General features: G+C 45.1%; 1 protein-coding gene across 1 annotated transcript; it reads left to right on the top strand.

The window, feature by feature from the left end:
- Positions 1-2136: 2136 nt before the first annotated feature.
- Positions 2137-14118, top strand: C8B (complement component 8, beta polypeptide; the record flags this gene model as incomplete). Its single annotated transcript, XM_010191278.1, has 10 exons — positions 2137-2228; positions 2411-2518; positions 3829-3982; positions 5050-5191; positions 6044-6185; positions 7594-7726; positions 8575-8772; positions 10549-10789; positions 12822-12935; positions 13955-14118. Coding segments are annotated over exons 1-10 (1488 nt in total), but the record flags the coding sequence as incomplete, so codon positions are not given.
- Positions 14119-14206: the final 88 nt, after the last annotated feature.

Here is a 14206-nt window from a genome sequence, read left to right as displayed (position 1 = left end):
AAAGAGGATACAGGCGGTGTTGCGAGGCAACGTTGCCACTGATCCATGGACCCGCTAAGCTCCAGTCTGCAAGGAAGTGGAAATCGAGCTGTGGTTCTCGTCATCAATTTTATGTGTTACATCTCCCTCTTATTAAACCAGCTTATAAATTGTGTGGCAGACCTGATGGTGCTTTTCAATCCTCTCTGAAAAGTCTGTTAATAAGTAGGAAATGCTGTCTCTTGTGTCCCTGCCACTGTTTTAACCTAACTTCTTTCTGCTAATTCAGGAGCAAGCATGGTCACCACTGAGATGTGCGTGGTGCGAGGCAGCAGGACAGGAGCAGGTTGGTTGAGATCTTCACGCACGAGGATCGCTGTCATGGTTTGCAGTTAAATCTAGAGGGTGCTCCGTGCTTGTAGTTCTTGCTTCTCTTTTGCTGCTATTGAAATATCGGATGTGCACTGCGTTTCCCAGCTAACAAAGGTCCTGTGTATGGAGAGGTCTTTCTTGTAATTAGTTGGGTTTTTTTGGTCATGCACAAATGATTAACAGCTAAATCAATTGTGTCAAAGGTTGAGCAAGCTGTATTGCATAGGCACATCTTGGGTTTAGACTGGGGCAAAGTCATTTGAAACAAAAGAAAAACCAAAGCAAAGAAAGGCAAACAAAAAGCTTTGCTCAGCCTGAGCCATCTCTCCTAACAGTTTGTCCTCTGTGTCTGGAGATGAAAGGGCAGTTAATCACTGACTGGCTGCTCGGTAACATTGGGTTAAAAAACTGGCTGCCTGAAACACATCTTTTTATTCGAAGCAGATTCCTGCAAGGAATCAGTTACTGTGCGACTCGGTGTTAAATTGTTATCATCAAGCTGCCAAACTAGAAAGATGCTGCAGCCAGTAGCTTATTTTGCAGAGACATGGCTCCTCAGTCAGATTAATGTCATTTGTGAGATAACTAGGATGCATTAAGAGGTGTAGCACTCGGCCAGGTAATGATGCTGAGGTTGTCAGGTTTGTTTTGTATTAGTGAATATGATTAATTTTATATCTAGCATCCATCATTCCCATAATGAGCAAATTAAAATGTATTTATTCTTTGTATCAGTGAAGCACTCAGAGGCTCAGCCCAGGGTGAGTCTGTGCTGCTAAAAGCTGTAGTTGCACACAGTGCAGCTGCTCAAAGAACCTCTGCTTGTCCAGCAAGAGGAAGGGTGGAGAGACGCGATGGTATTCATCATTTTGTACAGGGAATCACAGATCCGGAGAACTTTATTTCCTCCTAAGATGCTCATTGTAGGTTAAGGCTGATCAGGAAAATGAAGGGAAAGTCTGTTGTGTCTTGAGAATCAAAAAGCCACAGCTGAAGTGAGAAGCGGCAGGACCACAAGGGCTGCCTCAACAGGCAACCACAGAAAAATTCTGCAAGGTTTTGAGGATCCTGATCTGCCTTTGAAAGCCCAACTGAACTGATGGGAATCAGCCCTTGGTAAGTTCTTTGCCTGTTAGGACCATTAAAGAGAGAAAATGACTCAACATAGCAGCTAGAAAACACCAAGGTTTTTGTTACCAAGGCAGATCTTGCTTCCATGGGCTCAAGACTTTGCGTGGGTGGAGCAGAGGATCTCCATGGACCAGGCCTGCCAGGGCTGGGCCTTGTGTCCTTCCCCTGCAGCAAGAGCCCGAGCCCCGTGAGAGGCAGCAAAGGGTGCTCTAGGCAAGGAGAGCTTTGCCGCAGCCATGAGAAGAACTGCTTATGACTCCTCAGGAAGGCAGACAGGAAGAGTAGAAATAAATGATACTGCAGTCTGTTCCTCGGAAGCTGACTTTCGTTTACTTACGACTTCATTCTTGCCAAGATTGGACTATGCTTCATTTGTTGAAATACTCATTTCCCCCCCTCCCCATCCCTTGAAAGTAGCATTACAAATGAAAGTGTAAATTGCTTCTGGACAGATCCCGCTTGCCTGCAGAAAGCCGTGTACTGACAATTGCAACGTTTACCTTGTGACTCTGCCAGGTGGCAGGGCAGCTGCTGTTTACAGTCTGCAGAAACGACCCTGTAATTTATCTTTTTCTCCTTGAACCATTTTCAATCCCCTCGGCAGCCGGAACAGGAGCAGCGGTGGTTCTGAATCGCCGCTGGTACCTTGGAGCGATGAGCACAGCATGCCCCGCGTTTACTCCATGCCCCATCAGACTGTCACTGCTTTATGCCCTGCTCAGCATCGTAACTGTGCATTGCATTGGGTAAGTGGATGTTTCTCAAGCCACATCCGTTTGGTGATATGATAAAGAGGAAAAACTGGCGTGGACTCTCTGCTTTCCCTTTGTGTAGCACATAATTGCTGTCTTGAGCAATTTCTGTATTTCTAATGAATAGCGAAAGACATCGTTTTGAAGTTAACGTAGTGCAATGTGTCTGCCTTTAGAAAAGTAAACCCGTTTGATAAATCTGAGACGACAAATTGCCGTGGTCGTGTTGTAATGTGGAATTCTGTTTGCAGCGGGCAGCCTCCTCCCGTGCTGGCTGCCCAAAAGTGTGTGGAAAGATGGGGTTTTGTTTCCTTTGAGAATGTAGTGGCAAAAGTCTGGCTGGTAGTTGCTTCTCTCTCTGCTAACTTAATAGATTTTGCTCTTTCAGAGGACTGCAGTCAATCAGTGCCTGTAATCTTCCCAGTCTAACTATATTTTTCCACTGTTCTCTGAACTTTGAGCTCTGATTTCATGCCTCAGTGAGCTGATGAGTTTTTGTAATTCCTTTATTCTATGTGATTTTTAATATGCAGTAGTGGGAGCCCCTCGCCAGGCACTAAATCATACTTAAAGCTTCAGCTGATGCTGTTCCTTGTCTTGGGGGAGGAATTGGGAACACTACTATGGTAGTTTACTTGTCAAAGTGGGTATGAAAAGAAACTGATTGTCAGTGTTTTCCTAAAGCTTCCCACTTAGATTAGGTGCTACAAGGAAGCGTTTGTCTGGGATGAGGATTTAATCAGAAATACTGACTCTACTAAAAGAGTAGGCAGCATTGTAGCTGTGGCATCGTGGAAACCTTGGAGACAGTTGTCACATGAGGAAGCAAGAGAGAGGCTGGGGTGAAGAGTAAAGGCTCACACTTGGGATTCAGGTTTGTTGCTGGGATGAAAGGGATTAACGGGTTAATGACTCTCTATTGTGAACTGAGAACAGAGCCTGAGACTAATGGGTTTGGCCAGCATGAGAAAAAATAGGCTGCTCAGCAAAGCGAGGTGCTGAAGCCTGGTTTTCAGAAATGCTGAGTGCACGCCGGGTCTTAGCATTGCAACTGGTGTTTGTCATGGAGATGTCCGTTGCCACTGATGTTTGTCATGGAGATGTCCGACCTTGAAGTTGTTTGTTGTGTATGGCAGTGAGGTACCACGAGGGGTATGAGGACGAGGAACTGATGGGACGAGGGCAGGAACTGATGGTGCAGATTTTGCTGCTGGCCACATTGTAGAGTTATTTGTAGGGCTTGCGTGGCATGAGATAAAACCCATGTTGGTGGGACACAGGCTGAGTTTCCCATGCTGACTAGGTCAAACGTGTGTCCTGCAGTCACCCCCTCCGAGTGCTCTGCAGACCTACTCTCTTGGTGGTGTTGTAGAAGACTGAGTCTACTCTTGGGCATTGAAGAGTGGGTCAGGTTTCATACAGAATCAGTGCCAGTATGAAACGGGTACTGAAATCTAGAGGGGTCATGGAAGATTTGGTGAGGTCTAACAAGCATTCTCTTTGGCATGTAGTTTTGCACAGGTATAGGTCAAGTTGCTCTGTCCTTGTAGCTTGGTGGTTTCACACCCTGAAGCTCTTGTGTTGTTGACCGCAGTGGTGAAGAGGAGCCCCTTAACCTGAGCAGCACCAACAAGAGCGTGGCCAACAGCCGGTGGGCCCGGTCTGTGAGCAACCTGCCACAGCCCCGTGACTGCGCCCTCTCCGCCTGGTCCTCGTGGAGTAACTGCGATCCCTGTCAAAAGAAAAGGGTGAGTGTTTGGGGTCTAGGCGTGCAGCCTGAGAAGCCAGGAGGTAGGACATCCTCCAGGCTTTGTCTTTTATGCCTATGGGGTTGTGCAGACAGTGGGGAGCTGCTGAGGAAAGCCCTGTATGGGTAAGGCGGCAGGCTTTGACTTTCAGGTGGCTTTTAGCTCTTCAGGTCTTCATCCCCAGAGTTATTTCCAGTGGTTCCCAGGCCTTGCTGTCCTAAGAAAGTGAAACACAGGTTGGAAGGCCAGGCTTTGCAGGTACTTTCTCTCCAACACAGTCAGTCCTCTGCTGCCAGCATCATTGCGAGGCACTTTCCCCACTAATGGTCCCCTGTGGGACTTGGAGACACCCAGTGCCTCTCAGGATTAAGTTGCTTTTTCTTGTCTGCCAACAAGCATTTTCTACCCAAGGAGCCTCCTCAAACCAAAGTAATGATCCCTGTAGTGTTAAGAGCAAAATCCTCGTTGTTAGCAGGACCTCTGCTAATGAGTTGGAGAAGCCGTTTCCAGGCTTACCCGGGAAATTCCAGTGAAGTGAGTTGGGAAGAGTGAAGCTTCGTATCAAAGAGTTAATCTTAAAAGATGGGAAAAGAAGGAGGGCTAACATATTGGACTGAGTAATTGACTGCTTCACAGCAGTGTTGTGGGCGGAAAAAAATCCCTAATGATACAGAGGGCCAAGTAAATACACTGACAGAAAATAACAAGGGGTGTCGTTACCAGCGCTAATTGAAAGAGAGGAGATGTAACTGAATCTTTCCTTACTCTTGCAAATGCCTGCACTACCCTGTCAGCCTCATTTAAACAAACTGTCAAAGAAAAGCTAACTTTCCTTCATCCCTTCCAATCCTCAATCCTTCCCTAGTAAAATTAAAACTGTCGCAGCTCAGAAGCCTTTGAAAGGAGGCGCGTTACCAGCATCGCACTTCTTCGCCAACACTTTATTTTTTTAGATGACAGTGCTCTTAGATCATATCTCCCCAACACAAAGTTTGTTTTTTTAACTAGGCAAGCGTGAAATTCACAATTTCTGTGCACTTGAGTCAATATTTTTTATTTCATCGCAGTACAGATTTGCCCGCCTGGAACAACCTTCTCAGTTTAATGGAGATCCGTGCGATTACTCTGACAAAGAAACTGAGGACTGTGCTACAAATAATCCTTGCAGGAGTAAAGTGAGATGTGAAGGTTTTGTATGTGCAGTTACGGGTAAGGACTTGCGGAGTGAGAAGTGGTGGTGCTCATGTGGCGTCTCAGACACCACCACACTGAACTTTCTGCTTCTGCAAGTGTTTGATGTGCTAGGGAGATGTCAGGAGTTGACCGGCGTCCATCCATGCTCATGTTGAGTTTGCATCAGTGATTTTGAGTCTGTTGGCCAGTGCCTGTCAGTCTAAAACATGTCTTTAAAATCTCCACAGAGGAAATTAAAACCCAGTTACATCAGGAGAATCTGTAGCACAAGTGGAACTGACAACGACAGGGGAACACGCACTGGGCATCCTTGACACATGCCCAGGAGCACAGCAGGTTATGATGATGGTCCTCATGACATTTCCTTCCATCCATATCATTGCCTAATTAGACAAGGACACTGTAAGGAGTGTGGGGAAGCAAGGCAGCAGTTAGCTGTAGCCAAAATTTGATCAACCTCTGCATCTGCACCCTGGCAGTAGAGAGGAAAGTGTGCGGGGAGCAGGGTGCTGGGGCAGGGGAGAGGTGGGGGACAGAGATCAAATTCACTTTCCTTTGCCCTGTTTCCCATGCTCTGTCCCTTTTTATACTTCTAATTAGGGATTATTTTTTTCCAAGGTTGAACGAGGAATTTTAAGATTTTGAAAATGTTGAGGAAAACTCAGCAGATGGAGTTTGGCGATTAAAAACCTGAGGGTTTTTCCATGCAGAGAGAGGGGAAATACTTTCCAGCTAATTTCGAGGCATACATAACAGGAGTCTTTTATGTTGTTTCTAGACTCTTGAGTCAGAGACTGTGATTGTGCAAAATTACCTGTAAACATGAGAATAGATTGTTTTATGAGCGATTGTCACCTTGTATCCTAGGGAGATGCATTGCACGGAGGCTGCTCTGTAATGGGGATGATGACTGCGGGGACCAGTCCGATGAAAAGAATTGCAAAAAAGTGTTTAAAAAATGTGACCAGAAGATGGAGCAATACTGGGGAATAGAGAATCTGGCAAAAGGGTAAGTCAGTGACCTTCATGATACGTTTTGTTACTTAAGCAGAATCTTATGTGGCTTCAAATACATTGAACAGAGAAAAGCTGTAGCAATTGCTGTATCCATGAATTAGGATCCAACAGAGGGAAGTGTCAACATCAAACAGTATCTCTAATATCTACAGGTACTTGCCCTTAAATTAATCAGTGGGAGAGTTGCAATAATCTAGGTATTTTGCACAGATGGAAGTAAAGTTAGACTTTGGCCTAATTCAGTCTGTGGAGATCAGGAATGTCGTAGCCTTTAGGAACTGAGAGACCACTTCAAATCAGGCTTTTGAAGTCAAAACGAAGGAAGGTTTGTTAAAATCTGAACATAAAGTTATATCATTCTTTATAGAGTGACTTCAGTCAGCATTTTGGATTGCCTTCAATTTGAACCTGCCTATGGATTTGTATTTTTGCACAGCGGATGGATTTTGGGGGGCAATTTGTCAAAATTTCTTGGATTTCTTCCATGACAATGAGAGACGGTGGGATTTGTGTCCTCTGTGTGAGTGGGGTAGGATTAACCTGCAGTTACCAAGCACCGACTTTTTGGGCATTCAAATCCATGTCTGAATTGAGCCAGCTGTTACTGGCTAAGACCATGGCAACTTTCTGCGAGATCGGATTGTGTGAGAAGAGTCCTTTCTCATTCTGCAGAGAAAAAAAATGCTTTTTATGTAAAAAAAATAGGAAAAGAAAAAACATATTGCAAGGAAAAATTGTAATTTCCTCCTTATTCTCTGGAGATATGGCTGCTACACTTGTCATTGCTAATGCTTTGTACTTCTGAGTTTAATCAAAATTAAAAATAATGTTGGACGATTATAGGAACATGCTTCTCATCTCTTTGAAGCTGCAATTGCTCGCTAATTTGCTTTTAGTGGACTTCCCTTCCTTTCAGATTGTTCTAAAATTAGAGTTAATATTTTACAGCTTCAAAGTCATTATCATGCAAAGCCTCTCTCCCCAAAATAAGGAGAAGCAGATCTAACCGAGGCCTGGAACGCTAATAGGGACCTGACGTGGATTATTAGCAATTTAGCTTCTTTTTTGTGAAGTTTCCTCTAATGACTCTCGTTACTGTTTGAGTTTGTGGAGATGAGCACTGTGTCCTCAGCTGTGTGCCACGGTGTGAGGGTGTCTTGATGATGACCAACAGCAGGGCTTTTACTGCAACAGATCCCACCAGCAGCAGTAGGAAAAGCAAATGAGCCTGGTTTAATCGCCCCATCTAAAAGGGTTGCAGTGCAGCATCCTTTCTCAAGCAGACAGTGCAAGATTACTGTCCATCATCCACTAGAACCAAAGGAAAACGTAGTCATTTGATGCTTAGCCTCTAAATCGATTATAATCTTAATATTTTTGCCATTATACTTCATGTGCAGGTTAAATATCTTCACAAACAACTTGGAAGGATTAGTTCTTGATCACAGGTACTATGCTGGGGGATGTTCTCCCCATTATATTGTGGACACGAGATTCAGAAAGCCATACAATGTAGAAAGCTATACGCCAGAGGTACGTGTCAGATTTGTCTGCAAACAGCTGTATTTTCTACTAAATTTACTGCTTAATGTCAATAAAGCTTCCATGACTAAATCATTTTATAAAGAATTGCAAAACTCATGAGATCAAATGGGATGAGGCTGAATTTAGCCCTATTTCTGGAACATCATCATACCCCACACACTCTATGAACGGGGACAAGTCCCTTTATAATATCCAAGTGTGCTGGAATAGATGGCAATGTTCCCTTGGACCTTGTCATTGCAAAAACAGAGCCTGACCTTCCTGGTGCCGAATGTACAAGAGGATCCTACAGCCACCCAGTGGGTGCAGCGACGTTGATTTTAGGCAGAGTTCCTTTCCCAGGCTGGGGAAGCTCTCCTGGAGCAACACCTAGGATGTGACAGCACACCGGGTGCTTTGTGGGAAAGCTCATTGCTGTGGTGCACATTTCTATACGCTGTATTTCAGACATTAACTATTTGACCTTAATGCTTTTGATGACACAGCGTGGTATTGTTGAGTGTTGCCCATTAGGAGGCTTTTCCCTCTTAGAATTCATACGTTCATTGATGCCTGTGTTTAAGAGTTCACCTTCTTTGCATAACATTGACACACTAAGTAAAAGCCTGAGGTCATTCCAGTGTGGAGGAGATGGTAGCTTTCCTGCTGCTGTAAACCAAGTATTCTTGAAGTACCAGTGTTCATAATAATAGTGCTTTGCAATTATACAAGGCTTTTCATCTTCAAAGTGCAAGCATTAATTCACAAGTATATTTGTATCTGTGCTCCTTCCCCATGCTTCAGGTACACGGTGGCTGTGCAGGAAATTAAACGTGTTGTTTTTGCTTTCTGCTTAGACCAAAGGCAAATATGAATTTACAATGACTGAATATGACTCCTACTCAAATTATGAAAGCAGCGTCCTGAGGGCAAAAGCTTCGCAGTCTAGCTTCAGCTTTGGTATAAAAATACCAGGAGTGTTTGAACTCGGTTACAATTCAAACGACAACAGGTTCAAGAAGTTCATGCAGAGGATGAAAAGATTTTCTTCAACTGTAAGCACTGCTCCACTTAATTCTCTGCTAATGCCATTATCTGTGTGTGTGTGTGTATATCGGTTTGCTCCCCATCATCAGGTCAGCAGCCATGACTGGGATAGATGAAATCTTTCCTCCTGATTGGATTTTGCAGGTTGCATTGGTCAAGTGTTTGCTAAGGCCACAACGTCTTCGTTAGTGTGTACAACACCCCCAGGAGCTTTTCCATCCACCTATCAGCCAGGAACAAGGCTGCCTAACCCCCAGAATTAGCCACAATTGAGTGCAGTCCATCCCCTGTCCTGCTGAGCATCCACATTTGGGTGTTTGTAGTGAAGTCATTAGCAAAAAAAAAAAAAGAGAAAAGAAAAAGCAGGTTCAAATGGCTTTCCCTTCATACAGTGGACTCGCTATTGGGAGATGTGCCATCAGCGCAGAACATCGTCTCGCACATGGAGGGCCATGCCTCTTTTAGGTAGGTTCAGCAAGGCAGGAGCTGTCACTTTGGTAAACGATAACGCAAACAGCAGAGCCGAGCTGTTCAACTGTAGGGCAGCCTTGACAATAATGTAGGGTGAAAACTGCTAGCAGCCCTTCCGTGGGTTTAATTATAGACTAACACATGCCATTTTACTTTGGCTGGTGGCATCTATCTGCCAAGCACATCATTCACCAGCGCAGGGCGCACACAGCACAAAATGTGGATGGCACCATCACTTCCAGTCTCGTCTGCCGAGATTTGGTCGCAGCTGTGATCTGATGCACACTTTAAGCTGGCTGGAGGTGCTTTATAACTCCTAGGACTGCTTTATAAGATTGAGGCTGAGGTAGCACGCACCATCGTTTGATTTCTTTTTTTCATCTCTTATTGCTGCAAACAAACCCGGCTCTTGTCAAGGGTTTAGTACTATCACTGATCTATGTCTCTCCCCTCGGTATAAAGTGCACTCAGGAATGGCAGGGTATTCTTTGTTGCTATTAAACTTGCATTTGCCTCCTGCAAAGAGGTGTTTCCCATGACAAGATTAGAGACATATAAGAAGCATTTGCAATAGATAGCCAGAAAGAAGCCCAATTCTGTGTCTTGATTTTATTATTTAAGCTACAGTTCTGTATTGAAACCTCCCTGATGTGCTTGTCCTGGACACCAAATCCTTTGGACATGATGAAAGGCCTCTTCTGTTCCTGACTTTTATGCCAGAAAGGAGAGATATAACATATACCCATGTACCCACATCAGTAGAGACGTATCAATATGTGTGTGTGAGAGTGTTTGTGTTTTCTTCTTTCCTTTGAGTTTTGCTAGCGGTGTATTCTGTGGAATATAAATATTAATTTGGCTCAGCCAGAGAATTACCATTTCACATATAAATCGTCAAGACTTCAGGGGTCAGAATTTTTCAGAAGAGAGCTTGTGGGAGACAAGGGCAGGTCAGCATTGCTAGGGACAGAGCAGTCTTTTGGCATGCTGCTTTGTGTCCTAGTGTCCTAGGTCTGTCAGAGCAGACCCTGGAGCCTGGCCATCCCCGTGTCCCAGCTGTGGCCTGAACCATCAGCTAACCTGTGATGGCTGCCTCTCCCTTTTCCTTTTTTCCCTCCGTAATACCCATCCTTATTTTCGGAAACTCTACTACTAAAAGTTTTGGTTTTGCCAAATTGAAAGAGTCCCAGTTGCAAACTGTTCGACTGATAAATCCTTACCAGCCTTGTTTAATAGCAAATAACTACAAGCTGTCACAAGAGTGACATCCCTCACCAATTCCAGATTCTCTTGTGTTTCTGCATTTCCTGTAGTCCAGCAAATTCATTCACGCCCGTTCCGAGCTGGCTGTTGCTGTTTACAAGCTGAAGGCCCGAGCCCTGATGCTGCATTTTGAGTTCTTGCAGAGGCTCCATCAGCTCCCATCCGAGTACAGCTATGGGGAGTACAGGGAGCTCTACAGAGACTATGGGACCCACTACATCACGGAGGCTACCGTCGGTGGCACCTATGAATATACTTTAGTCGTGAACAGCGACGAGCTCCAAAAGGCAGGTACGTGCAGCTGAAAAAGCTTTGGGGCCAGCTTTTCGGTGGGAAGACCCCTCCGCAGGCACCCAGTGATGGTTCAGGTCTGAGGTCAGCAGAGGGGGATGGTGGAAGAAGTAGTCAACAACATCTCAAAGGAAGCCTGCAGCAGATATGGGAGCAGAAGTGCTTTATGGCAGTGAACAGGGAGCCTGGTTTTCAAAGCATGTTCAGTGTCATGGGCTTCATTTAGCTCTCAAGCTGTGGGTGCTGCCAGTTCACACAAAAGGGCCCCGTAGCAAGTATTTGAGACAACACATTTTGGAGGCTGACAAGATGTTGAGATGAATGAGAATCGTGTAGCTCAATGCTTTTGTTAGCTTCGAAAGCCTTCACCTAGGTTCTTTTTCCATTGCCTTTCAAGTGACAGTTTTGAAACACCTTTAGCCTCGAGAGCTTTTCCAGCTTGTAGGAAACAGTAAATAATTTGCTGGGTGACTCTTGTGCCTGACATTGCTCTTGCTCTTTGACTCTGGCTTCCTTTTTTGCGAGAAATGATGATTGTTGTGTGGGATAGAGCGAGCTGTGTGACATTAATCAATAGCTGCACTCTCTTATTTATTCATTGGCATGGGAGTGAGTAACTGCCTTGGCTGTCTATTTGCAAAAGCATTTAGTGGACTCTGCCACGTATGAGGCTCAGTCTGTTTGCTCTTCTGCTCTCTAGGAAGTTGCTTATCCTGTAGTCAGATACAGCCTGGAGGGACAGAATTGAGATTCAAATTTCAGATATTCAAACCATTAGCACTGCCCAGTTTCTCAGATGCTGGCGTGGGCCCATCACAAGCCACATTTGTTTGATGTGTTTTATTCTTTGCATCAAAATGCTACCCGACAGCGTCTGTTGACCGAGATCAGGGCCCTGCAGTAGCACCAACATTTTCACACTATCCCCATTGCTGGGCTGTAAAATTCTCACCGGGATTTGATGGGTCCAGTCTGGGAATTCAGGTTTTTCCTTTCAAATCCATCATTATGTTTGTTGTCTGTGCTGGCAATCTTTTTGCAGATCTAGTATCACACACAGTGTTACACAGTTGGTACTTGCACTGCTGTCCCATATGATCCCACAAGCCAGATGTATCTGTGTTCCGTGGTTCGATACTTTCTGTGGGAACAACAGCGGTCTGTATTGTGCCAGGTGCTGCACAAGGATGTCCTGAAATAGTGGTTCCTGCCTTCAAGTGCATGAACATGAGTAGGTGCCATCCTGCATCAACCCAAAACTCAGTGCATCCCATTTTCTGATCTAGAAACTGGCCAACATCAGATGTATGGGAAGAGTGTAAGAACAGGCTGTACAGTGATACTTGTGTTGTGAGCTTGTGTAAAAATTTGTATCATCAGGACATGAGTTTAACTGAAGAAGTAAAGAATTCAGGGAAGCATAGGGATTTACAAGCAAAGCAAAGAAGTACTTGAGTGTCCTATCTGGTGTTTCACCGTGATAACTGCTTAAAACGGCAAAGAATTTGGAGGAGGACTTTTGAGGAGGAACATATGAAGGTTTTGCAGATTTTTAGGGCGAATTCTTTTATGTCAGGAAAAGAATTACAATAGAGCTTCATGGAGGAAGGTCCATGAAGCAATTCAGGCTCTCCTGGCAGAAAAGAATTGAAGATGTGATTTAGCAGAGGGTAGAAAAGCTGATTCATCTGTTACTCTTAAAAAGCTTGGCTTCTGATGGTGGGGTTTGATGTTCAAGTCACAGGCCAGGCTCACACCCATTGCAGTTCTCCATAACCCAGTTCAGTTGAGATGATCATCAAAAGCCTCTTCCAGCATTTACCTTGCATTTGCACTTGGTTTCAGGGTTCTGTGCAATGTAGAAATTTCATTTTATGTCATATAGATCTGTTAGATATCTGGGAAAAAAGCTACTTTATCTCATTTTTTTCCCAAAGGAAAAATATTTATCAGCTCACATTTTCTGTGTATATGGAGAAAAAACACTGAGCAATTGTATGAAAATGTTACATTTTTTTGGTGTGCATTTAAGGTTATTCCCTGAGCGATGTCCAAAAATGTGCGCAGCATGGCTTTAACATTGCTGTCCACCTGACGCTTGGAATGACTGTAGCTGGCTGCAAATCCCTTTTAAAGGAGATTGGAGGTAAGCATGAAACACTTCTGCCATTTCATTTCCAGCCTTTGACATAGTGAAAAGGAGATTTTGTGATCCTGCCTGCCTGAAAGATTTCCCCAGTCTCTCACAGCTGCTTTTGAGTTTGCTGGCTAACTTCAGCCAGGCTCAGCAGAGCTGTAGATGTCTCAAAGCTTGGGCTTTTTTGCAAGATTTCCTTTGCTGGGTGCAGTAGCAATATCTGCTCAGCGTCCCAGGGAAAAGCAGGGACAGACCAACCATTACCCTCCTGGCTGGTGCTATTATCAATACCCCCAGCTGTCAGCAGAGCAGCCCAGCATTCCGCTTTTTCCACCCAAAAAAAGCCTAAATGGGGAAAGCAGGGAGGTAATGGTGTTGTGACAGCCTCGGGTTACGTATAGGAAGCTGGGTGTGTTGCAGATGGAGGAGGGTGCACCTGGAGATATGTAGAGGTCAACAAGCAGTATTCATGGTGGTGAGGAGCATCGGGGTGTGGAAGAACCTCCAAGCTTGTAACTGTAGGGAAGAAATTTAGGAGGAGAGATTTAGGGTGCAGGAGAGGAGGATGGGGGTATTGCTGCAAGGGAGCAGGAGGACACGCAGCGTAGGAAGCCAGGCTTCAGGTGTGAAACGGCCACAAGCTGGAACACAGGAGGTTCCACTGAAATTGGAGAAGAAACTTCTTCTCAGTGAGGGTGACAGAGCCCTGGCCCAGGCTGCCCAGAGAGGTTGTGGAGTCTCCTTCTCTGCAGACATTCAAAACCCGCCTGGACGCCTTCCTGTGTAACCTCATCTGGGTGTTCCTGCTCCGGCAGGGGGCTTGGCCTGGATGAGCTTTGGAGGTCCCTTCCAATCCCTGACGGTCTGGGATTCTGGGATTCTGTGAAACGCTGGTGGCCTTTCTCCTCTGCCCATCAGTGGGAATGGGTCGTGTACCAGGGTGGTTTGCTGTTAGTTTAAACCTCAACTGCAGTCCACAAAGACACACCTGAGCAGAGTTGGCCGCTTTCTGAATGCATTTTTTGCAGACAGCACCTCCGAAAAACGGTACGTGGAAGATTTCATCGTCCTCGTTCGCGGCGGAGCCAGCGAGCACATTACGGCGTTGGCCTACAGAGACCTGCCGACGGCTGCGCTCATGCAGGAGTGGGGAGATGCTGTGCAGTACAACCCTGAAATCATAAAGCTAAAGGTACTGCATCTGTTTTACCAATGGAGCACTTATAAAAATTACAGCTGACAGCATATATTTTATAAGGACTTATTTTTTCTTGAAATTT

Source organism: Mesitornis unicolor, unplaced genomic scaffold (assembly GCF_000695765.1).
Source record: "Mesitornis unicolor isolate BGI_N332 unplaced genomic scaffold, ASM69576v1 scaffold5169, whole genome shotgun sequence".
Taxonomy (NCBI): Eukaryota; Metazoa; Chordata; class Aves; order Mesitornithiformes; family Mesitornithidae; genus Mesitornis; species Mesitornis unicolor.
This window is presented reverse-complemented; position numbering and strand designations above follow the sequence as displayed.